The sequence below is a fragment of the Salvelinus alpinus genome, chromosome 20 (assembly GCF_045679555.1).
Source record: "Salvelinus alpinus chromosome 20, SLU_Salpinus.1, whole genome shotgun sequence".
Taxonomy (NCBI): Eukaryota; Metazoa; Chordata; class Actinopteri; order Salmoniformes; family Salmonidae; genus Salvelinus; species Salvelinus alpinus.
The window spans coordinates 28,987,471-29,013,197 of record NC_092105.1 but is presented as its reverse complement, the minus strand read 5'-3'; the positions used below and the strand labels follow the sequence as shown (position 1 = coordinate 29,013,197).

At 43.8% G+C, this 25,727-nt stretch overlaps 1 protein-coding gene across 1 annotated transcript in view; it reads right to left on the bottom strand.

The window, feature by feature from the left end:
- cps1 (carbamoyl-phosphate synthase 1, mitochondrial) overlaps nucleotides 1–25,727 on the bottom strand; it is an 84,738-nt gene that overhangs the window by 54,542 nt on the left and 4,469 nt on the right. The window contains exons 2-21 of the mRNA XM_071355214.1: nucleotides 19,813–19,922; nucleotides 19,444–19,588; nucleotides 17,955–18,044; nucleotides 17,566–17,622; nucleotides 17,245–17,337; nucleotides 17,037–17,126; nucleotides 15,946–16,074; nucleotides 15,452–15,558; nucleotides 14,734–14,875; nucleotides 14,351–14,428; nucleotides 14,048–14,146; nucleotides 13,421–13,516; nucleotides 11,639–11,828; nucleotides 9,886–10,043; nucleotides 9,296–9,424; nucleotides 8,913–9,057; nucleotides 7,426–7,636; nucleotides 5,457–5,655; nucleotides 5,034–5,210; nucleotides 2,651–2,769 (exon numbers count right to left, since the gene is read on the bottom strand). Coding sequence (XP_071211315.1) covers nucleotides 2,651–2,769; nucleotides 5,034–5,210; nucleotides 5,457–5,655; nucleotides 7,426–7,636; nucleotides 8,913–9,057; nucleotides 9,296–9,424; nucleotides 9,886–10,043; nucleotides 11,639–11,828; nucleotides 13,421–13,516; nucleotides 14,048–14,146; nucleotides 14,351–14,428; nucleotides 14,734–14,875; nucleotides 15,452–15,558; nucleotides 15,946–16,074; nucleotides 17,037–17,126; nucleotides 17,245–17,337; nucleotides 17,566–17,622; nucleotides 17,955–18,044; nucleotides 19,444–19,588; nucleotides 19,813–19,922 — 2,564 coding nt within the window. The remainder of the gene's footprint in view (nucleotides 1–2,650; nucleotides 2,770–5,033; nucleotides 5,211–5,456; nucleotides 5,656–7,425; nucleotides 7,637–8,912; nucleotides 9,058–9,295; nucleotides 9,425–9,885; nucleotides 10,044–11,638; nucleotides 11,829–13,420; nucleotides 13,517–14,047; nucleotides 14,147–14,350; nucleotides 14,429–14,733; nucleotides 14,876–15,451; nucleotides 15,559–15,945; nucleotides 16,075–17,036; nucleotides 17,127–17,244; nucleotides 17,338–17,565; nucleotides 17,623–17,954; nucleotides 18,045–19,443; nucleotides 19,589–19,812; nucleotides 19,923–25,727) is intronic.

Below are 25,727 nucleotides of genomic sequence, written 5' to 3'. Positions count from 1 at the left end.
GCCTAGCCCATAGGCCAATATGTTTTCATTAGGTTTGTATCACAACACAAGTGGCCAAATTACTTCTTAAAATGTATCCACAATATGGGGGATAGTAGATTGACATAGGCTAGTGCTTTTGCTGTTCATTAAGTACTCCAAGCGGGCTGTCATGTGCCTTTTACTCAGGGGCTTTCCTTCTGGCCACTCTAACATAAAGGCCTGATTGGTGGAGTGCTGCAGAGATGGGATAACCTTCCAGAAGGACAACCATCTCCACAGAGGAACTCTAGAGTTCCGTCAGTGACCATCGTGTTCTTGGTAACCTCCTTGACCAAAGCCCTTCTCCCCCGATTGTTCAGTTTGGCCGGGCGGCCAACTCTAGGAAGAGTCTTGGTTGGTTCCAAACTTCTTCCATTTAAGAATGATGGAGGCCACTGTGTTCTTGGGGATCTTCATTGCTGCAGATTTTTTGGTACCCTTCCCCAGCTCTGTGCCTCAACACAATCCTGTCTAGGAGCTCTATGGACAATTCCTTCAACCTCATGGCTTGGTTTTTGCTCTGACATGCACTGTCAACTGTGGGACCTTATATACTGTGTGTGCTTTTCAAAATCATGTCCAATCAATTTAATCTACCACAGGTGGACTCCAATCAAATTGTAGAAACAGCTCAAGGATGATCAATGGAAACAGGATAAACCTGAGCTCAATTTCAAGTCTCATAGCAAAGGGTCTGAATACTTATGTAAATAAGGTTTCTGTTTATTATTTGAAATACATTTGCAAACATTTCCAAAAACCTGTTTTCGCTTTGTCATTATGGGGTATTGTGTGTAGATTGATAAAGGAAAACATTTATTTGATCCATTTTAGAATAAGGCTGTAACATAACAAAATGTGGAAAAAGGGAAGGGGTCTGTATAATTTCCAAATGCACTGTATTTAACCCCTTATTTTTGGCACTAAACTATCTCCATATATACACCTCTATTAATTTTATTAACTGGGCGTCCTAGAGCAAAACAACCGACATGTAACGACTCCCACCAAAGGTGGCTCCCCTTCCTGTTCGGGTGGTGCTCGGCGGTCGTCGTCACCGGCCTACTAGGTGCTACTGACTTTTCCTCCCCCTCCATTTTTGTTGAGTAGGTACACCTGTTTGTGGTTAGGGTGATTTGTGGGGCTTTATTACCCAGCAGCCCGACCTGCTGGGTGTGCGGGATTGTTGTGTGTACACTCTGTACATTCTTGTGTGTCAGGGTACGTGTACGTTGGTTGGTGATTTTTCGTGTGTCTCACTTTGTTTGTGGTGAAGCATTTGTTTTTTGAGTAGCGTCGTGTTTGCACCCGTGTGGGGAATTAAATTTGGAACGCTACTCTGAACTCTCTGTCTCCTGCGTTTGACTCCTGTTCATCCACTACACCTCGGGCATTACACGACATGTATGTGTTCATGAGAGACTCACCTTTCTACAGAAGGGTCATATTAGTGTGTAGCCTAAACTGTTCGTACGCTACAGACAGAACTTGGCAGAAGAGGTGGTACCGACTTCAGACGAGTCCCGTGACGTTTGTGGGAGCCGTAAAGCAAAACACAGAATACCATTGTGTTCCTGAGACAAACCGTTCAGATTATTTACACGTTTTGTTGAGAAGACCGATTTTCGGGGATGTCTACGGTCTGACAAATACCGCTCTAGCTCTGCCACCTTTCACTGCAGATGCGGAAGGGCGATATCGGCGGATGTGGTGGATTGAGACGCAGCCCATCAAAAGAAACTTATATCTCTAGCTTAAACTGATGGATTTTGTTATTATGCTAATTGTATTTCCACAGGACTGTGGAAATAGTAGGAGAAGTGCGTTTTAAATTCCACTGCAGTTTGTCCAGAGAAAAAAGATCTAAAAAGGTAAAGAAAATAATAAGTGAATCACACGACGTGCTTAACAGCACACGATGAGAATAGCCCTGGTGGTATGGTGTCTGTGTGTGTTTCTTCTGTGTAGGATTGTGGCCGTTCGTGGGTGTGTGTATATAGGGACTATCTGCTGGTAGAGTACAGACAAGCCCACACACACACGCACGCGCACACGCACACACCAGCCAGGCCATGGGTTATATGACTAAGGTAATTGACATGCCTGAAGGACACCCGTGTCTGCTCTGCATCAGCTGCTCTGCTCTCCTCCCACACAGGGCCCAAAATCTCCTCTATCCCTCCATCGCTCCTCTCCAGCATCCCTCCAACCTGGGCATAGCCATGGCAGGAGGGTCATACAAATTTGAATAGAAGAGAGGCGGGTGGACGGAATGAGAGACAGGCTGAAGAAGACGATTGGTGGAGAGAGAGAAAAAAAAGTGGAGAGAGGTGCTAAGACACTTGAGGAGAGGAGGACTGAGAGACTGGAGGAGGAGAGGTGGACTGGCTGAGAAGAGGGAGGAGGAGTATATTTCTACAGCAGGAGGGATAGAGTAATGGGTGAGCTGCTAAGGGGCATCAAGAGCACATCCCCATTGGACTGACAGTCTCAGTTTAACTGTGCCCTCATAGCATCACCTAGTGGTAGAAGTGTTAAATGCATCAAGTATTTTTTTCATAACAGTGAAATTCGTGTGTTTGTGTGTGTGTGTGTGTGTGCCGCCATGCATGTGTGTGTATGTTCCTACCTGTTGAACTGGCTCAGGTGCTGCTCCAGCTCTGTGATGCGTCGTAGCTTGTGTAGGAACCACTTGTCTATGGCAGTGAGATGGTGGATGTGGTCTACAGTCACACCACTGTGAAGGGCCTAGAGAGATACCGGGAGAGGGTCAGTCAATACAATACGGTTTTACTCATCTCACCTTCTGCTTTACTCTCAACTCACACACGCACGCACACACACAAACAGAGAATCAAATCATTCTAAACACTCATGATAATAACACAATTCAACCTGTTCTAACACCTGTGCTTTTAAATGCGCTACCACCTGCTGGTAAGAACAACCAGTCAATCAATTATGATGAGACTCATCATAATTGTCTCACGACTGACAAAGTAAGTTGCATGAAAACCATGATGATAAAAACACAACCTATGCAGGCCATGAGAAAACATTCAGTTGAGTTGTGTGATGGAGTAATCAGACATTGTTGAGTGGAGTCCTTCTCATACAGGGAATGATGCAGTGTAATTGTGAGCTGTGTCTGCTGCGGTGCCTTCGGAATATAAAGCAGGGCCCAATGAGCCGTGACGGGCCCAGCTCCAACACACACACACATTCCAGCACTGCTCTGTCTGTTACCTGGGCATGTGTGGGACGCAGCACAAGGCAGAAGGACACACGCAGCACTAAGTGGTGCCTTTCAGCCATGTGTGATTCACATGGACAGGCTGTTTAATAGAAGACATAACCAGCTCACAATGAAATTAGACACTGAGAGAAAAAAAATGCTGAAATTACACACACACACACACACACACACACACACACACACACACACACACACACACACACACACACACACACACACACACACACACACACACACACACACACACACACACACACACACACACACACACACACACACACACACACACACACACACACACACACACACACACACACACACACACACACACTGACTCTGCTGCCAGGCTAACCTTGAGTGTTATTGGCGTCTCATAGCGTGATACGATTGGGCCCATTACTTCTTAATACATCGTACAAGCATCAATCATTTCATCCTGCACTCAATGAAGGATTCCTCACTCCGTTCCTCTCCCACACATACACCAGGGTTCCAGACTGCCACCATTTGACTTGGCTGTACAAGTTCCATTTTTATTTTAATATTCTTTTTTTATTTTTTTCAAGCTCTGTCATGTTGGTTGTTGATCACTGCTAGACAGCCATTTTCAAGTCTTGCCATAGATTTTCAAGCCAATTAAGTCAAAACTGTAACTAGGCCACTCAGGAACATTCAATGTCATCTTGATAAGCAACTCCAGTGTACATTTGGCCTTGTGTTTTAGGTTATTGTTCTGCTGAAAGGTGAATTTGTCTCCCAGTGTCTGTTGGAAAGCAGACAACCAGGTTTTCCTCTAGGAAGTTTTTGCCTGTGCTGAACTCTATTTCCTTCATTTTGATCCTAAAAAACTCTGTGGTCCTCGCCGATGAACGCATACCCATAACATGATACAGACACCACCCTGCTTGAAAATATGAAGAGTGCTACTCAGTGATGTGTTGGATTTGCCCCAAAAATAACACTTTGTATTCAGGCCAGAAAGTGTATTTCTTTGCCACATTTTGTTGCAGTTTTACTTGAGTGCCTTACTGCAAACAGGATGCCTTATTCTGTACAAGCTTCCTTCTTTCACTCTGTCATTTAGGTTAGTATTGTAGAATAACTACGTTGTTGATCCATTGATCAATCCTGAGTTCTCCTATCACAGCCATTAAATTGATTTAAAGTCAACACTGGCCTCAAGCTGAATTCCCTGAGCGGTTTCCTTCCTCTCCGGCAACTGAGTTAGGAAGTACGCCTGTATCTTTGTAGTGACAAGGTGTGTTGATATACAATCCAAAGTATAATTATTAACTTCAACATGCTCAAAGGGATCATCAATGTCAGATTTTTTTTTTTAACCCATCTACCAATAGGTGCCTATATTTGTGAGGCATTGGAAAACCTCCCCTGGTCTTTGTGGTTGAATCTCTGTTTGAAATTCACTGCTCGACTGAGGGACCTTATAAATGTTAAACACTATTATTGCACACTGAGTGAGTCCATGCAACTTATTATGTGACTTGTTAAGCAAATATTTACCCCTGAACTTATTTAGGCTTGCCATAACAGAGGGGGTGAATACTTATTGACATTTCACATTTTCAAAAATGTCTAAAAACATAATTCCACTTTGACATTATGGCGTATTGTGTTTATGCCAGTGACACAAAATCTAAATGTAATCATCTTTTAATTCAGGCTGTAACACAACAAAATGTGGAAAAGGTCAAGGGGTGTGACTACTTTCTGAAGGCACTGTATGTGGTGTCTCTACCTTGGCCAGGGAGAAAACCCGTGTGCTGGAGGGTACAGCCAGCTCTTGGTCTAGGTCCTGCTGAGCAGACCAAGGCTTGTTGAGGGGCAGGCGGGGCATGAACCCGTCCACAGAGGGGTGGCACATCCTCAGAGCCTTCTGCATGCTCTCCTCAAACGTACGCCCAACAGCCATCACCTGAGAGCACAGGGGGGAGAGAGAGACGTTAAAACAAGAAGATAAAGAGACAGACAGGTTTCATTTAGAGTCATCTATTAATGGTAAACTGAACAGAAGTCAAGATTAAGTAGGCTATCCCTGAATGCCAAATCAACGCCTAGCTCCTACCCCCTAAGCACTACGTGTAGATATGAGAGGATAAAATAGGTGTGAAAGCAATATGGCAGTATCCCCCTTGAAGCGGAGCGCGTGTGTGTCCCGTACCTCTCCAACACTCTTCATGGAGCTGCCTATCTCTCGGGACATGCCCTGGAATCGGTCGAGGTCCCAGCGAGGGATCTTAGTGACAATGTAATCCAGGCTTGGTTCGAAACAGGCTGTGGTTTTCTCTGACACCGTGTTCTTGATCTCCGGCAGAGGGATGCCCAAAGCCAGCTTGGCTGCAACAAACGCCAGGGGGTACCTTGAGGGAGCATGGGGAGTGGGTTAGGAGAGTTGAGATACTATTGTACTGCAATACTGCACTTTAGACAGACCCTATGGGTCCTGGTCAAAAGTAGTGCACTGTGTAAGGAATATTTTATGGATAACCCTTTTTTTTCAGGGGGTGGGGGGGGGGTCAGCATTAATATTGCAGCTAGATTATGGCTTCCATCAATGTAATTGTCTGCATCATTTCCAATCCCCCCATATATTTTTTTGTAACTATATTATTTTAAATATATATTTTAAAATATATTTTACTTTATTTTCCCCTAACCCTACCACCCCTACCGTAATTGGAGTAAACGATTTCGATATATTTCCCATATTGATGAGGAACAATAAGGCTGTAACGTAACAATCTAAACACAATACCCCATAATGACAAAGTGAAAGAAATGTTAGCAAATTTTAGCAAATTTATAAAAGGCACACACCTGTCTATATAAGGTCCCACAGTTGACAGTGCATGTCAGAGCAAAAACCAAGCCATGAGGTCGAAGGAATTGTCCGTAGAGCTCAGAGACAGGATTGTGTCGAGGCACAGATCTGGGAAAGGGTACCTATAAATGTCTGCAGCATTGAGGGTCCCCAAGAACACAGTGGCTTCCAACATTCTTAAATGGAAGAAGTTTGGAACCACCAAGACTTTTGCTAGAGCTGGCCGCCCAGCCAAACTGAGCAATCGGGGAGAAGGGCCTTGGTCAGGGAGGTGACCAAGAACCCGATGGTCACTCTGACAGAGCTCCAGAGTTTCTCTGTGGAGATGGGAGAACCTTCCAGAAGGACAACCATCTCTGCAAAACTCCACCAATCAGGCCTTTATGGTAGAGTGGCCAGACGGATGCCCCTCCTCAGTAAAAGGCACATGACAGGCCGCCAAAAAGGCACCTGAAGGACTTTCAGACCATGAGAAACAAGATTCTCTGGTCTGATGAAACCAAGATTGAACTCTTTGGCCTGAATGCCAAGCATCACGTCTGGAGGAAACCTGGCACCACCCCTACAGTAAAGCATGGAGGTGGCAGCATCATGCTGTGGGGATGTTTTTCAGAGGAAGAGATTGGGAGACTAGTCAGGATCGAGGGAAAGATGAGCGGAGCAAAGTACAGAGAGATCCTTGATGAAAACCTGCTCCAGAGCGCACAGACTGGGGCGAATAGTCACCTTCCAACAGGACAACGACCCTAAACACACAGCCAAGAAAACGCAGGAATGGCTTTGGGACAAGTCTCTGAATGTCCTTGAGTGGCCCAGCCAGAGCCCGGACTTGAACCCGATCGAACATCTCTGGAGAAACCTGAAAATAGCTGTGCAGCAATGTTCCCCATCCAACCTGACAGAGCTTGAGAGGATCTGCAGAAGAATGGGAGAAACTACCATACATTTGTGCCAAGCTTGTAACGTCATACCCAAGACTACTCAAGGCTGTAATCACTGTAAAAGGGGCTTCAAAAAGTACTAAGTAAAGGGTCTGAATACTTATGTAAATCTGATTCCAGTTTTTTATATATATATTTATAAAAAAGTTTTTGGCTTTGTCATTATGGGGTATTGTGTAGATTGATGAGGGGCAAAAAAAAGATTTAATCAATTTTAGAATAAGGCTGTAACAAAACAAAATGTAGAAAAAGTAAAGGGGTCTGAATAATTTCCGAATGCACTGTATGTCGATGTTCTCAGGACCTTTTCAAGTGTCCGAAATCAAAGTGTATTTCTAGTGATCAGGCTGGCAAAACAAGCGTCTTACCCGGTGGCCTTGGATGCGAGGGCAGAGCTGCGTGAGAGTCGAGCGTTGACCTCTATGATGCAGTACTCTAGAGAGCCAGGGTGAAGGGCGTACTGGATGTTACACTCCCCCACGATGCCCAAGTGACGCACTACCTTAATGGCCGTCTCACGCAGCATGTGGTACTCCTCATTGGACAGAGTCTGGCTGGGGGCCACCACAATAGAGTCACCTGGGGGGAGAGAGAGTGGACAAACAGACCAATGAGAAGATAGATTCTATGCATAGTCACTTTACAGATTACCTCGACTAACCTCTATCCCCGCTTGACTCGGTACCGGTGCCCCCTGTATATAGCCTTGTTATGGTTATGTAATTTTCTTGTGTTACTTAATTGTTTTTACTTTAGTTTATTTAGTAAATATTTTATTAACTCTATTGTTGGTTAAGGGCTTGTAAGTAAGCATTTCACTGTAAGATCTACACCTGTTGTATTCGGCACATGTAACAAATACAATTTGATTTAATTTGATTTGATTTGATTTAGAGTGGAAAGAATGTGTATGTGGGTGTCTGTCTGTCAAAATCAAATCAAATTGTATTTGTCACATGCTTTGTAAACAACAGGTGAAGGCTAACAGTGAAATGCTGACTTACGGACCCTTCCCAACAATGCAGAGAGAAAAATGTAAAAAATAATAACACAAGGAACAAACATACAAAGAGTAAAGATAACTTGGCTATATTGAGGTAGATATGTACATACAGTTAAGGGTAAAGTGACTAGGCAACAGGATAGATAAACAGTAGCAGCAGCATATGTGATGAGTCAAAAGAGTTATTGCAAAAAGGGTCAATGGAGATAGTCTGGGTAGCTATTTGGTTAACTATTTAGTAGTCTTATGGGTCTGAGGTAGAAGCTGTTCAGGGTCCTGGTGGTTCCAGACTTGGTGCATCGGTACCGCTTGCCATGCGGTAGCAGAGAGAACAGTGTATGACTTGGGTGGCTGGAGTCTGACAATTTTTAGGGTCTTCCTCTGACACCACCTGGTATAGAGGTCCTGGGTGTCAGGGAGCTCTGCCCCAGTGATTCCAAGCAGTTACCATACCAAGCGGTGATGCAGCCAGTCAAGATGCTCTCAATGTCGCAGCTGAATAACTTTTTGAGGATCTGAGGGCCCATGCCAAAACTTTTCAGCCTCCTGAGGGGGAAGAGGCGTTGTTGTGCCTTCTTCACGACTGTGTTGGTGTGTGTGGATCATGTTAAGTCCTTAGTGATGTGGACATCGAGGAACTTGAAGCTCTCGACCCGCTCCACTACAGCCCTGTCGATGGGGGAGTGCTCTGCCCGGTTTCCTGTAGTCCACGATCAATTCCTTTGTTTTGCTGACGTTGAGGGGGAGGTTTTTGTCCTGGAACCGCACTGCCAGATCACTGACCTCCTCCTCGTCGTCTGTCTCGTCGTCTGTGTGTGGGTGTGCGTGCGTGCGTGCATGTGCTTGTAATACCTGTGTGAATGCCGAGGGGGTCAAAGTTCTCCATGTTGCAGACAGTGACACAGTTATTAGCGATGTCCCTGACTACTTCATACTCCACCTCTTTCCAACCCATCAGAGACTTCTCCACAAGGATCTGACAGCTCATCGCCAGGGCCTACACAAACACACACGTTTTCTAGTTCATAACTTTTTTAAACAATTTGCTACATTGTGACTGCCTGAACACAACCCAGCATTCATGATTAGGCTAACACTGAATTGATCTTTGACCTACTGAGTAGATTGAGTAGACGGTTTGCCATTCATATGCCCGGCCTAGCCAGCTTGTCAAAAAGATACATGCATAAGAGGCCTGAATGGGTCTTGTGTCCTCAACAAGTCTTTTGACCTACCTTCCGAGCGGTCTCCTCCAGCTTGTCCTTGTTGGCACAGAGTCCTGAGCCCAGTCCGCCCAGGGAATAGGCAGAACGTAGCATGACAGGGTAGCCTATCTGATCCGCTGCCTTCAGGGCATCTGCCACCTATAGGACAAACACTGTCCTTACATCACACTACACTATTCAACTCCGCTCTGCAACTTACCAGACTTGGGTTCAAATACTATTTGAAATAATTTAAAATAGTTTAGCTGTGCTTGACAGGCTTACCGGACCAATAGACAAGTCCTGGAACTCCAAATGCTACACATTTGGCACTCTGGGAAGGCCAATTCAAAATATTTCAAATAGTATTTGAGCCCGGGTCTGCACCTTACACCTATAAATGCCTACACCTGGGTTGAATCTCAAATTTCTTTCCTCATGTCCTTTCCGCCGTCCTCTCCTCACCTCTCTTTCACAAAAAGGGAAGCAAGGAGATGAGGAGGGTAGATGCAAGGAAAGAGGGAAAAATTTTGAGATCTACCCCTGATGTGAGGTTGAGAGCGAAAAACTAAATCAGAACATTGTTTTTGATGTGACTTGTGTTTGTCTAGAAGCCTCACCGTCTCCACAGCGAAGCTGGGAGCGATCTTCTCATTGATCTCGTTGAGCTTGTCAGCAAACAGCTGTCTGTCCTCAGTAGCCATAATGGACTCTACAGGGGTCCCCAACACCTTCACCCCATACTTCTGCAGTACCCCACTCTGGAACAGCTCCACTCCTACACAGACACACAGACACACAGGGAAACATGCACACACGTGAGAGAGAGATGGGAGAATGCATGTGACTTCAGAGTGTAGGTGTAATAGTCAGATAGAAGGCACATATATTCACACACACACCTCCACCTTCACACTCACCACAGTTGGGAGCGGTCTGTCCTTCAACGGGTAGCAATATACCGCCACACACACACACACCACCCCCCCACCAGAGAATGTGAGCGAAGTCGAGCGGTCGGAAATCCCGCTCATCGCTCACAGAGCGGTGCACTGGCGCTCCATGTCCTTTCCAACCGCTCCACTAAAAACCACACCTCGCTCACAGGGGAAAAAATACTGCCACTCCAAATTCGCTCCATTCATTAAAAGCACCATTTAACCAACACCCATCTATGTTTGTGACTACCTGGACCTACCACTTGGTTTTGAAGTACTGAAACCAAACCCTATGATTTCAATGAAAAGTGTTTTAATAAACATGAAAAGGTGACCGTAAGAAGCGCTCATCATTTCACATAGGCTACATGTTGTATTAAAACAGAACATAAAACACTAAATAAGTCAGGAGAAGGAAAGAAAATGAATTGTTTTGGCTACATTATTAGCCTATTATTTCAAGGCATTTGCGAGTAGCATTTGCGAGTACAACACACTAGGCTGGCAGGAACACTAAACGCTCAGCATTTAAACAACATGTAGTTGTATTAAATAATTATAGTTTATAAATTGCGCATATAGGCTGTGACTTACTTAGAATTAAATAAAAATGAAACAAAGGCTTAATTAGGCTTAATGATTTGAATTTGGCTTAATGATTTGATTAGGCTTAATGATTTGAATTAGGCTTAAAGTGATTTGAATTCACTTTAAGAAACAGGAGTTTGGCCAGAGTCTGTAGCTTCAGGCTCATGCGATGGTGCCTGGAGAGCAGGCCAGCAGTGGAGAATATCCTCTCAGTGCTTACAGAGTTGCTTAGATTTTTTCTTTCTTTAGGTAGACCTAAAGTTTTTTAAGCAGAAAAACTCTATCAAAACCAAAAGCTCCTTGAAAGAGGTAATATGTCAGGCCTATTGGGCAGAAATCAATGATAGTCTATCGTATAGATAATAGAACCAAAATGAACGAAACTTAAGAGATTTGATTGCTCGTTTATAAATAATTTTGCTACAATGACACACTTAGCTAGCTACCCACCTTGCTCCTTTCTGTTAGCATGTGCACCTAATGCACCATCATGCTTTTACGATATGTGTCTTTTCAGATTCCCAATGATTCTTTAGTTGTGGACACTACATCACCACTCGCTCTTTCTCTTGGTCCTCATCTTGATTTTGCACCTGTGTGTTTTATCAGTTTCTTTATGAAAATATTTAGTGAACTCCATGACAGTAGCTAAAGCAATGGACTATAGCAGCACACAAGCAGCCTAGAAATGCAAGCAGTGCCGGGCGCGCCCTGAGCTCCTGAAGTGAAATGAGTGCTACTGGAGCGGAGCTGGAGTGAAATTGGAGCGGGCGAGAAGGCCAACAATCCAGCTTTTGGGATACTCGCGCCGCGCTCCAGTCCAGGTCCGCTCACACCCCTAACTCACCACAGTTTAGAGCGGTCTGTCCTCCCATAGACAGCAGGATGCCGTCAGGTCGTTCGGTCTTAATGACCTCTGTGACGAACTGAGGCGTGACAGGCAGGAAGTAGACAGAGTCAGCCTGTTTAGTCCCCACCTCGTTGGTCTGCACCGATGCTATGTTCGGATTCATCAGCACCGTCCTCACGTTCTCCTCCTGGAACACACACGCACGCAAGGAGGGAAGACACACACACACACACAGAAATGTTGATGTTTGTTTTGACTGAAGACATTTGTGGAGATTGTCATACACACATAGCCTGGTTTAAGTTTGTATTCTCTGCTATCATGACAATGACTATAGGAGTTGGCTGTACTGCACAAACAAACCAGGCTAAAAAACAGGTCAAATACAGTGTATTTGGAAAGTATTCAGACCCCTTGACTTATTCCATATTTTGTTAAGTTACAGCCTTATTCTAAAATGGATTAAATACATGTTTTTCCTCATCAAGCTACACAATACCCCATAATGACAAAGAGTAAACAGGTTTTTAGACATTTTCGCAAATCTATAAAAAGAAATAAAAAAAATACCTTATTTACATAAGTATTCAGACCCTTTGCTATGAGACTCAAAATAAGTTTAGAATCACCACGACTCTTCCTAGAGCTGGCAGCCCAGCCAGACTGAGCAATCGGGGAGAAGGGCTTTGGTCAGTGAGGTGATCAAGAACCAGATGGTCTCTCTGACAAAACTCCAGAGTTTCTCTGTGAAGATGGGAGAACCTTCCAGAAGGACAACCATCTCTGCAGCACTCCACCAATCAGGCCTTTATTGTAGAGTGGCCAGATGGAAGCCACTCCTCAGTAAAAGGCACATGACAGCCCACTTGGAGTATGCCAAAAGGCACCTGAAGGACTCTCAGACCATGAGAAACAAGATTCTCTGGTCTGATGAAACCAAGATTGAACTCTTTGGCCTGAATGCCAAGCATCACGTCTGGAGGAAACCTGGCACCATCCCTACAGTGAAGCATGGTGGAGCCAGCGTCATGCCGTGGGGATGTTGTTCAGTGGCAGGGACAGGGAGACTAGTCAAGATCGAGGGAAAGATGAACGGAGCACAGTATAGAGAGATCCTTGATGAAAACCTGCTCCAGAGCACTCAAGACCTCAGACTGGGGCAAAGGTTCACCTTCCCACAGGACAATGACCCAAAGCACACAGCCAAGACAATGCAGGAGTGGCTTCGGGACAAGTCTCTGAATGTCCTTGAGCGGCCCAGCCAGAACCCGATCGAACATCTCTGGAGAGACCTGAAAATAGCTGTGCAGCGACGCTCCCCAATCAACCTGACAGAGCTTGAGAGGATCTGCAGGGAAGAATGGGAGAAACCCCCCAAATACAGGTGTGCCATCCTTGTAGCATCATACCCAAGAAGACTCGCGGATGTAATCGCTGCCAAAGGTGCTTCAACAAAGTACTGACTAAAAGGTCTGAATACTTATGTATGTGATATTTCCTTTTTTAATATATTTGCAAAAATGTCTAAAAACCTGTTTTAGCTTTTTCATTATGGGGTGTAGATTGATGAGGAAAAACAACTATTTAATCAATTTTAGAATACGGCTGTAACAAAACAAAATTTGGAAAAGTCAAGGGGTCTGAATACTTCCCGAATGCACATGTGAGCTTCTGCTTCTTTGTTTGTTGTAAGTAACTATTTTATTTTTTGTAACTTTTGGACAATCTTGATCGGATCTGGTTCAGCCACTCCTGACTGGCTCGCCTAGGCCCTCTCACCTTCATGGCTTTGACGGCCTGTGATCCAGAGTAGTCAAACTCCCCAGCCTGACCAATGGACAGACCTCCAGACCCCAGCACCAGCACCTTGGAAACCTGCATTAAGAAAAACACAAGGACACATCAATAATACAGTATTTGCAGCGCTTGACTTGGGCAGGAGCTCACCGGAGCGGAGTACGGACACCTCAAATGTTCTACTGCTTGAGTTCCTGCACCTCTTATAAAATATTAGCTCAAAAGTATTGTGGAGCTCCTGCACCTAAATATAAACAGTACCCGCACTTCAAAATGATTAATGGCACCTATTTCAGTCCAAGTCAAGCACTGAGTATTAGTACATACATGTTAGTATGTTTATATACTGTACATCACCCTTAATTGGGGAGGATGCGTTTATGGTAATAGTGGAACGGAATCAGTGGAATGCTATCAAATACATGGTTTCCACTTGCTCCGTTCCAGCCATTATTATGAGCCGTCCCTCACCTATGACCCTGGCGTTTCAAGCGCCATGCTCTTACCAACTGAGCCACAAAGTAGAATCGCACATGAAAAATGCATACAGATTTTTGGCCCTCTATCTTGATGAAGTAGAATGATTTCTTTCATTAGTTAGTATCTTACCTGAGTCCTAGGTGGGATAGCAGGCTTCTTGGGCATGACTGACACAATGTTGGCCTCCTTCCCATTCTTTATCAGGGATATGAACGCATCAAATAGGAACTGCAAAAAAGACAGTGAAAATTAACTATGAATCACAGAAAGGATAGTTTTGTCTGAATTCTACTGTGGACTGTCCATCCTCCGCAGGAAAAATTATTTCCTGTGTACTTAACTAGCCAAGGCACAACAGGGACTTATAATGGATGCAGTGGTGTTTTGCAGTGATCAATAGTTTAATTGTATCCGTTTGTAGAGCAGCTTTACCTCAGTGTCTGTAGGTCCTCCTTTAGCTTCTGGGTGGAACTGAGCCGTGAAGACTGGCTTGGTGTCGTGCATGATGCCCTGGGACACAACAAGAAGATAAAGTTTTGAATGACTAAGTTTGTTGTAAAACAAACATAGCTATAAACTTAGGTAGAAGTTCACTTCATCTTTCTTTAACCAGTATAGTCCATCCATTCGGTAACAATGTTTGTTTTCAAGAGAGTACGGAGCTAAGACAAATAAATACAACTGAACCTAATCATTCAAAACAATCATGCTGTAGCTATCACAAAACCCAAGAGTGCGTTTTGTGTCGTCAGTGGCCTATGCTCCCTGAAGAGTGATGGGCCCCCTAAGTAAGTAATTAAGAACACAAAGCAGACTTCGTTGGTTCCGTCGTTGGCGTTAACAAACAGCGGGCTCCATCCAGGTGGTAGAGAGGTGCTGTCAATGCCGTAACCGTGGTTCTGGGCTGTGATGAAGGCCTGGCCCGTCATCACGTTGAGTACAGGCTGGTTCTGACCTCTGGAGAACAATAAACATAATTACAAATTATATGTAGTTACATCTTAGTAGCCACAGACTTAGAGGGCCAGTTTCCCAGACCAAGATGAAATCTACTCCTACACTAAAAATAATGCTAAATAGAGTATCTCCATTGAAAGTGCTTTTTAGTCCAGAATTAGTCTTAATCTAGGTCCAGGAAATCAGCCTATAGAGTTCTAATATCTCTTCAATTCCCCTAAGGTAGAGGGTTAACTTCAACAGAGCAAGACCCTAATGATGAAAGAATCAGCTGGCAAGAAGGACACTAATACGTGTCCTGAAATTAGGGCTGCGGTGGTCATGGAATTGATCAGGGGGCCTTCAAAAGATGGGCCGCAGGCCACCAGTTGCCCATCCCTGGGTTATAGGGACAATAGAGCCCTCAGTATCAGGCCATTAGCGACATGATGGTTGTTGGGTACGACCAACACATGTCCGTTGAGTCAGAGGAGAACACTGACTCAACGGTCACATGGAATTTTAATGCGGTCATAACTAATGACTCGGTAATACGGTCACTGCAACAGCCCTACCTGCAATGCATGTGTAGTTTACCTGTTACCCATGGGCAGTTTGTAGGACTGGGCCCCTGCAGCCAGTGCTGTGATCTGGTTGCCCATACAGATACCAAAGACAGGCTGTGGCCGGTCACTCTCCAGGACCTAGGGATGAACAACACAGCCAGGGAGGTGGTAGGATGAAGGGGAATAGACCAGAGGGAGAGCAATAATGAGAATAATGTAGTCGTATGAAACCACTTTCAAACTAGTTTACAACAATTAGTTTACAAGAAATCAAAAGGCGGCAAGCACTCGCTAATAAAGTATGACTCAGATGTATTTTGAGCAATCACAACACAAACGTTGCTCTGTAGTCCAATGGGCAGCTGGTACCTTGAGGATGTTTTGGATGAAATTCCATCTGGCAATGCTAACATCTTTTATCATGGTAACACTTCACACCTAAATGGTTTTATAAGTCCTTTGTAAACTGTTCTCTTCATCTAATTCTCTTCCCTCTGTAGTGCAATGGGCAGCTGGTAATGTTACCTTGCGGACGTTCTGTATGAGGTCTCCTGCCAGAGAGGGATCCCCAGGGCCGTTGGAGATGAACAGGCCATCGTACTCCAGACTCATCAGGTCCTGGTTCCAGGGCACCAGATGGACCTCAGCACCACGCTACAGCATACAGACAGAGAGACACTTATTATCATCAATTCTATTCATGCTGCTGTTAGTGACTACCCCAGGGTCTGTATTTATGGTACTCTAAAATAACATCTTTCATTCTTTATTTCACACTCAAACCCACAGGGTCATACTGTAGTCTAGGGCTGAACCCAATTAGTCGACTCGTTGATTGTTTGGTCGTTAGGCTGCTGGTCGACCGAGATTGTTTTAGTCGAGCAGTAACAAATATATATATATACACACACTACCGTTCAAAAGTTTGGGGTCACTTAGAAATGTTAAATAGTATCCGCAAAACACCCGTCTCAACGTCTACAGTGAAGAGGATGCTTGCTTTCTAGGCAGAGTTCCCCTGTCCAGTGTCTGTGTTCTTTTGCCCATCTTAATCTATTAATTTTATTGGCCAGTCTGAGATATGGCTTTATCTTTGCAACTCTGATATAGAGAAGTTATTATAAATTAAATGAAACTGTTTCACAAAAATGTGCATATGAAAACCAGAACTGGCAGGCAGATCGGTAGAAATTGTAAGACAACCTGGCATTCCACATGAGAAAGGCTGCAGGCTCCTCTTGTAGCCTATTACCGGCAACTTCAGGAGAGTAATGGCAGAATCTGTGAAAGCCAGCAGGAGCGGGGGGAGATTATCTAGATCTCTGGTGCCCTCTTGAGGCATTTGTCTTATTTCATCAAAGCGTAAGGTTTAAGCATCGGACAAGCTCAATGCATATAGTTTATTTTATTAAAACACAATGTGTCTATATACGGAAAAATACACGTTTAAAAATGTTGACCAATCTATTGGTCGAAAGAACAGACCACTTTCAGTCAACCAAGATTTATTTTAGTTGGGACAGCCCTACTGTAGTCTAAGTTGTATCACCTACGGACCAGAAGAGATGAGGTCAGTGATCAATGGTGAACTTTCTCCTCTAGTCTCCCTTTCTCACCTTAACAAGCAGCCTGATGATGTTGTGTTTGATGCCACAGTCAACAGCAACCACTTTGATGGGGTTACCTTTCCCAAACACTCTGGTCTCCTGGATATACAAGAACAATGAAAGGATATCATCATCATCAACAGGGGGAATATGTTTTGCAGCAGAATCATATCCATAATAACAGCATACACTTGATCGTATAGCAGTCAGAACGTACCTTTGTTGAGACTTCTGCTACAATGTTCTGCTGGTTAGGGTCTGATATCTCTACTGGATGGCCCTCAAACTCTATCTTCCCCAACACTGTACCCTGGTCACATAATAAAGAGACACATTTTCTGTCAAAAACAGCTTTTTTCTTCAAGAGGACAAATAGTCATGTTTCTTTAAATACAATCAGAGTAAAGCAGTAACAAGACTAGCTTCCTGTCCAGGGTGTGTACTTGTACATCAATCTGCCTCAAGCTACATAGACAGGAGATCCTGCCCTATAGGCCATTTCTGGCTTTGACAAGGTTTACAGTAAAAACACTTTTACCTTGTCTCTGATGATCTTGGTCAGCATCCTAGTATCCACTCCAAACAATGCAGGGACCTTTCAAATAATATGAGAAAATACTAATTGCCATTTGACAACATTAAAATTGAAGTAAGACTTAGAGCTGTTAGAGAATGAGTCGAAGTGCCATGTTTTCAAGAGGTTCCTTAAACCACTGTAATCAGAACTGGTGCATTAGCCAAAAGTAAAACATCAAATTCATTAGTAGTGGGTCTGCACTCCAAAAAGTTATTTTATTTCTCAATTAATAAAAAGAAAATCTCCTTTTTGAGGGCGGACCCACCACTAATGAGAACTGTAACGCTGGGGACTTATGTTATGTTGACTATGTTAGACGGCGTGAAGGACTGTAATGCTGTCTCTACTACCTTCTCCTCCTGTAGCCACTGTCCCAGGGACTTGACAGAGTTCCAGTGGCTGTACTCATGACTGTAATCCTGCACCAAGAGTCCAGATACCTACAGAAATCACAACACAAACCCAACATGAGTCACAACACAAACCAAACACTTGAGTTATCGACCTAATAAAGCTATTATTTATTTCCTCTGTAAAGAGTATGAGACCTTGTAATATGCACTTTAAATACCCTAAAAGATTGACTTGACTAACAGCGAAGCAAAGGAGCTGTCAACTTTAAAACATAGCATAACATAACACTGCTCTTTTACCACATCTTTCCCAAACATTAGGCTACTATTCTGGCCCTCCTATTTATTTCAACTCTCCATTTCGCAGCTTTTCTCTTATTGAATTAAACTCTGACATTGTCCTTTTTGCCTCAGTGGATCAACGTTAACTGTTTCTGCCCAAATTCCCAAAAGCATTTGGTGTGCATTTTTGCCAAGCCTCGCTGCTTCTTAACACACCGCTCGCTTAACCCGGAAGCGAGCCAAACCAATGTATCGGCTTGCAGGCGGTCAGCCCGACAAGGAGTCACTAGAGCGAGATGAGCCAATGAAATCCCCCGAACTCTCCCCTAACCCAGACAACACTGGGCCAATTGTGGGGCTCCCGGCTGTAGTGGTGCATCAGCACTGCAATGCAGTGCCTTAGACCACTGCGCCACTCGGGAGGCCCCAGAATTATACATTAATTTATTTATTTTTGTTTCATTTTGTACTTTTGTACCCCTTTATCTCCCCAATTTTGTGACATCCAATTGGTAGTTACAATCTTGTCCCATCGCTGCAACTCCCGTACGGACTCGAGAGAGGCGAAAGTCGAAAGCCATGCGTCCTCTGAAACACAACCCGCCAAGCTGCTTCTTCACTGCTTCTTGACACACTGCTCGCTTAACCCGGAAGCCAGCCGTACTAATGTGTTGGAGGAAACACTGTACTGCTGGTGACCGAAGTCAGCATGCATGTGCCCAGCCCGCCACAAGGAGTCGCTAGAGCGCGATGGGACAAGGACATCCCAGCCGGCCAAACCCTCCCCAAACCCGGAAAACGCTTGGCCAATTGTGCGCTGCCTCATGGGTCTCCTGGTCACGGCCAGCTGTGACACAGACCGCTGCGCCACTCGGGAGGCCCAGAATTATACATTTCTGATCTTTTTTGATGCATTGTTTTCTCTTTATTGAACCTGCCCGCCACCCACCCGCCCTTCATACACACAATATTTCATGACCCTAAACCCATCCGCCCGCGGATATACCCACTGGGACTGCGGGTTATGAGTCAACCCGCACATCACTAACACAGACATGCTCACACACACACACACACACACACACACACACACACACACACACACACACACACACACACACACACACACACACACACACACACACACACACACACACACACACACACACACACACACACACACACGATAACATAACAGACCCACCTGTATACGGTCTGACTCGATGTTCCTCCTCAGGCCCAGCTCATCCAGCTCCTGAGTGTTTGGAACGCCGTAGTTCCCCACTATGGGGTAGGTCAGGGTCAGGATCTGACCTCTGTAGCTGGGGTCAGTCAAAGCCTCTGGGTACCTTTAGAAATGTGTAGTTATTATAGATACACATAGGTAACCTATTTGTGCTGGTTGTTGTCATGTTTGGTATGAGAGTGACCATAGGAGTTGGAAAAACTGCTTACCTGTCCCCTGGTTAGGACAAAATTGTATCCCCACAATGTAAACATACTGTGATCCATGCACTTTAGCAATGATGATGACTGACTGTTAATGGTGATTTAGACAAGACTGATCTCTTACCCCACCAGGCCAGTGTTGAAGACCAGCTCCCCAGCAGCAGAGCGTTCATCCCCAAAGGAGAAGCCCTTCATCCGGGTACCATCCTCCAGGACCAGGTGGGCTATCTGGGCCTGGGAGAGGAGGTGAAGGAGGAGGAGCAGTAGGAGAGGGACAAGGATGAAGAAAAAGAAGACATAGCATTATACTCAACCGTTGGAAATCGTTGGTAAATTACTCTTCACGTTAGCCTACACAGTACAGAACACATCCAAGAGTTGGACTGGTAACTGGGCTACTGTGTAAATACAAGAACGTGGTGGGAAAACTACTACGGTACATTCACAGACCTATTATATGGCAGTGGCACCTTTTTATATTACAATGACCCTTTGTTAATAATTCAATAGGCTATAGTAAAAAAGTAGCCAGCCTTGCACAAGCCTTGGTTTGTGCTAGCTGGAACAGCTCATAGGAGCAGGAGGCTAATTACAAGTACACCCCCTGGACAGGACAGTAGTTTATCGCAGGGCCTTACCCCCCGTCTATCTCTTTAATGCTGAGTCTCAAGCAGAGACGCTTCAGATCAAACTCCCAACCTTAGGGTGGGCACTTTAATCACAAGGCCACTGAGACAGGCTACACAGTGCATTCAGAAAGTGTTCAGACCCCTTGACTCTTTCCAAATTGTGTTATGTTACTGGTACCTAACAGTGTTCCGTACTAGGGATGCACCGATATTAGATTTTTGGCCGATACCGATATCCGATATTTTCCTTGCCAAAAAAACAAAACATACCGATACCTGATATAAAAACTAGTACAGTTAAATAGTTAACACACACACACACACGGACGCAGCAGTCTAAGGCACCACATCTCAGTGCAAGAGGCGTCACTACAGTTCCTGGTTCGAATCCAGGCTGTATCACATCCGGCCATGATTGGGAGTCCCATAGAGCGGCGCAGAATTGGCCAAGCGTCCTCCGGGTTTGGCCAGAGTAGGTCGTCATTGTAAATAAGAATTTCTTTTTAATTGACTTGCCTACTGACCAAAAAGTTATTTTGTTTGAATTTACGTATGTCCTCATTACCAGTAAAACGTCATCAAACCCTAGTTCTTTCACTTACTTGCTGTGCTGTTTCGTTGTTCATTTGTTCAGTCATTTCATTCTCAACCAGGATTTCATCATACATGTCAAGCAGTGAAGTTTCAGCTCTGTCTGTCCGTGGCCTCTCGTCCTCGGTGCGCACTGTCACTGTGTCTGTTTCCATCTTGTCCAGCTGTGTCTGTAACATTTCACGTAAACCCTGTTTCTTGTCTGCATCGAAGTAGCGGTCCTTGTACCTAGCATCGAGCATGGTGGCGACACAGTAAAGAGGCTCAAATGACACCGAATCGCTTGTTCACAGCCTCAAGTACTTTTGTAAGTTTTAACCCCACGGTCTGTGTTGGCAGTTTTGTTGAGCTGGCGTTTCAATTACATGACAGAGGGTATCACATCTTCTGCAGATGCACTTGATTAGCTTATTTCTCGAGTCAATTGTTCGAATGGCGCTAGGATTGTGTTCATGTTTCCAAGTTTCAAACATGTTCTCAAATGCCATTGAAATGGCAGCAGTGGTATGAGAACCAGTACATTCTTGAGCATGCAATACGGCTTTCCTCAGTATGAAATCCTCGACCCACTGTGCTGTCAGACTCAGCATGCTTATGGGGCTGACATCGCTGGTCCAAATGTCAGTCGTGAAGCTAATAGCAGTGACCCCCATAGCAAGTAGAGCATGGATGTGTTTCAACAATACTGTGTAACTCCGGTAGGGCAACATCTGAAAAATAGTGCCTACTTGGTAGTGTGTACCGGTGCTCGACCATATGGCGAAAGCCAACATCATCCACGACAGAGAACGGTTGATTGTCAAGGGCAATGAATTCCATTATCTTGGCGTTAATGGATTTCACCTTTGAGTTGTCTCACTGAAATTCTTACTCTTTCAAATGACTGCTCGACTTGAACTTGTTAAATTGTTGGAAGTGTGCGCTTAGTATTTTTCTGCTTTTGTTCTGTGTAGTGATGTATTTTTCGTGGCGTCAATACGTCATCTATGCACATCAGCTTAGTCATCGGTTTTGCACATCAGCGTTAAACTAGACATCGGCCGATGCCGATGTTGGCATTTTTAGTAATCATCAGCCGCGTAACCGCAGCATTCAAAACAAGGCTGCAATGAAAACTAAATGGGACTGTAGCGACTGTGTTGGCATCAAAATCTGGGGTGTAAACTACGTTTCCATTGAAGCGTTGATTGACATGGTAATGGACCAATAGTATTAGAGGAAATATGAAAGAAACTGACCCCTCTGACGCTCATTGTGTGCCGTACAGCGTCTTTCCACCAGGGGTGGTGCTTCTCTCCCAGATTAAAAACATGCTTAACCATAAAACGGTGCACAAACCTTCATTATTCATGACTTTCATTTAAATGAGCATTAGTATTAATATTATTATGGCTAATATTCCATTATTGCCTTGTTCAGGGGTGGCAGGTAGCCTAGTGGTTGGAGCGATGGACTAGTAACCGAAAGGTTGCAAGATCAAATACCCGAGCTGACAAGGTAAAAATCTGTCGTTCTGCCTCTAAAAAAGGCAGTTAACCCACTGTTCCTAGGCCGTCATTGAACATAATAACTTGATCTTAACTGACTTGACTAGTTAAATAAAGGTCAAATAAAAATAAAAAATAAAATTTGTCATGAGTAGTGTGCTAATAGCAATGTGGTCATCAATTACAAACACTGAATTAATCAATAATGAATTGCATAAGACTGATGTGCAGAATCTTAAAAAGAATACCACTGCGCCAACCTCTGATCTGCATTTAAACAAGCAAACCCGTCACCTGCTGACAAAGATATTTTATTTTTTGCTCTCGCGTTTGCTGTGTTAACGTTTTGAAATACCTTTGCTGTGCCAACCTATTCACGAGAGCTGTGTGTTCAATAATTGTGAAATCTCAATAACGCATGTCCTAAAATCTCAAAGGGTGCTATCTATTAAACTTGTTTGCAAATGACATGCTCAAACCCAAATTTGAGATGCCACATTCCTGCATGCCTCTCTTTCTGCTCTTGATTGTGCACAGGTGAAGAAAATTAACTGGATTCCCAAAAGGCATGTTACCCAACTGCAATAGTTGTGGGACTATGTGGAATGTTTTTGGACAATTGGCTACCCTGTAAACAGGTACTGACAGGAGGCATGAGCCACCTCCCTCCGGCTGCTCCCAGGCCTTCACCTCCTCGTAAGGAACCTGTAGCTGTTCAGGGGTGTAGCAGTGCTGTTTCTTGGGCTCGTTGGGCCTTTCCCTTCCCAGACATCTCCTGTCATAATACAATTAAATTAGTTTTTTTGTTTTGTTCATGCAACATAATTTATTAAGATGGTGCCAAGGAAATGGACTCACAAATATGGATATCATTTCCATGTAATCCAACATAAGGTTATTGCATATTTCATGGAAAGAGCAGATGTTCATGTACACTCAGTGTGTATGATGGAGTGATTTCTTGTTAACAAACTATAGTTTTGGCAAGTCGGTTAGGACATCTGCTTTGTGCATGACACAAGTCATTTTTCGAACAATTGTTTACATACAGATTATTTCACTTATAACTCACATTCTCACAATTCCAGGGGGTCAGAAGTTTACATACACTAAGTTGACTGTGCCTTTAAACAGCTTGGAAAATTTCAGAAAATTATGTCATGGCTTTAGAAGCTTCTGATAGGCTAGTTGACATCATTTGAGTCAATTGGAGGTGTACCTCATTCCAACCCTGAAGCACGGGGGTGGAAGAATCATGTTGTGGGGCTGCTTTGCTGCAGAAGGGACTGGTGCACTTCACAAAATAGATGACATCATGAGGTAGGAAAATTATGTGGATATATTGAAGCAACATCTCAAAACATCAGTCAGGAAGTTAAACCTTGGTCCCAAAAGGGACTTCCAAATGGACAATGACCCCAAGCATACTTCCAAAGTTGTGGCAAAATGGCTTAGAGACAACAAAGTCAAGGTATTGGAGTGGCCATCACAAAGCCCTGACCTCAATCCCATAGAAAATGTGTGGGCAGAACTGAAAAAGGGTGTGCGAACAAGGCGGCCTACAAACCTGACTCAGTTACACCAGCTCTGTCAGGAGGAATCACCCAACTTATTGTGGGAAGCTTGTGGAAGGCTACCCGAAACGCTTGACCCAAGTTAAACAATGTAAAGGCAATGCTACCAAAAACTAATTGAGTGTATGTAAACATCTGACCCACTGGGAATGTGATGAAAGAAATAAAAGCTGAAATAAATAATTCTCTCTACTATTATTCTGACATTTCACATTCTTAAAATAAAGTGGTGATCCTAACTGACCTAAGACAGGGCATTTTTACTAGGATTAAATGTCAGGAATTGTGAAAAACTGAGTTTAAATGCATTTGCCTAAGGTGTATATAAACTTCTGACTTCAACTGTATCTTGTGCTATTGGAAATTATAGTATTAACCCTAATCATTCTCATGCTTTGTTCATTAACATTATATAAAGTAACATTATATTCCTTCATATCTCTGAAAATAAAGTTCCCTACTTTGTGTAACTTGTATATTTAACTGTATTTATTTACCAATAAATAATCAATAGTAAGTGTAAATTACTTCTAAGTTCATCAATCATCATTTAATTTAATCAATAGTTAATTTTTGCATAATCACTTCGAGCCATCATGAGTCAAAAGCCGTGACAGCCGAAGTTTACTTGTTGAAGATAACTTTAGCGCCGCCCTAAAACCCCAATTCAAATTCAACAAAAACCATCAAATAGGTATGTAATGAGACATTATATAAAAACTCTTCATAGAGTTCTATTTACATTTTAGAAGTGATAAATTGGACAAATCAGGTAAAAAAAAGCAGTTTCCCAACACGACATATCTTCCACTTTCACTATCACTCACTAGCCTTCGCTTCCCCCTTCGCCATTTAAAAAAAGACCCGGTGGAGCTCCATTGCCTTTCTCAATCATGCAGAGATGGGCAGCGTGAAGGTCTCATCATTGATTTTGCTGGAAAGGGGAGAGATTGTGCTTTACAATGATATTCATATTCAAAGCAAATATTTTGTCACGTGCCGAATACAACAGGTGTAGACTTACCGTGAAATACTTACAAGCTCTTAACCAACAACGCAGTTAAAGAAAGAGTTAAGAAAACATTTACTAGATAGCCTAAAGTAAAACAAATATATATAAAAACTAACAATAACGAGACTATATACAGGTGGTACCGGTACACATGTTAATGTGCGGGAGTACAAGTTAGTCAAGGTAATTTGTACATGTAGGTAGAGGTAAAGTGACTATGCATATGTCACGACTTCTACCGAAGGTAACTCCTCTCCCTGTTCGGGCGGCGCTCGGCGTCGCCGGTTTACTAGCTGCCACCAATGCCTTTTTCCTTTTCTGTTTGTTTTGTCTGTGATTCTTTTCACACCTGGTTTCAATTGCGTGTATATAGGGTACCTGTTTCCTGCCTTAGTTCGTGCGGGATTAGACTTGTGTGTATTGCGCTCAATTGTATTTTTATGTTTGTTGTGTTCACGATTGACGCACGTGTATGTAAAGTGTCGGAACTGTGTTTATTCCTCCGTGCGTTTGCACGAGTTGCTGAGTATCGTGAGCGTAGTTTTGGGATTTTCGTCTGTGCCATTTTTGTATTGGTGGACTATATGATTAAACACGCTTCTCAGACATCCCTGCTCTCCTGCGCCTGACTCCTACACCTCTCACCGAGACGCACGTTATCACAGCATAGATAATAAACAGCGAGTAGCAGCAGTGTAAAATCAAGGGGGGGTCAATGTAAATAATCCGGATTAGAGGTCGACCGA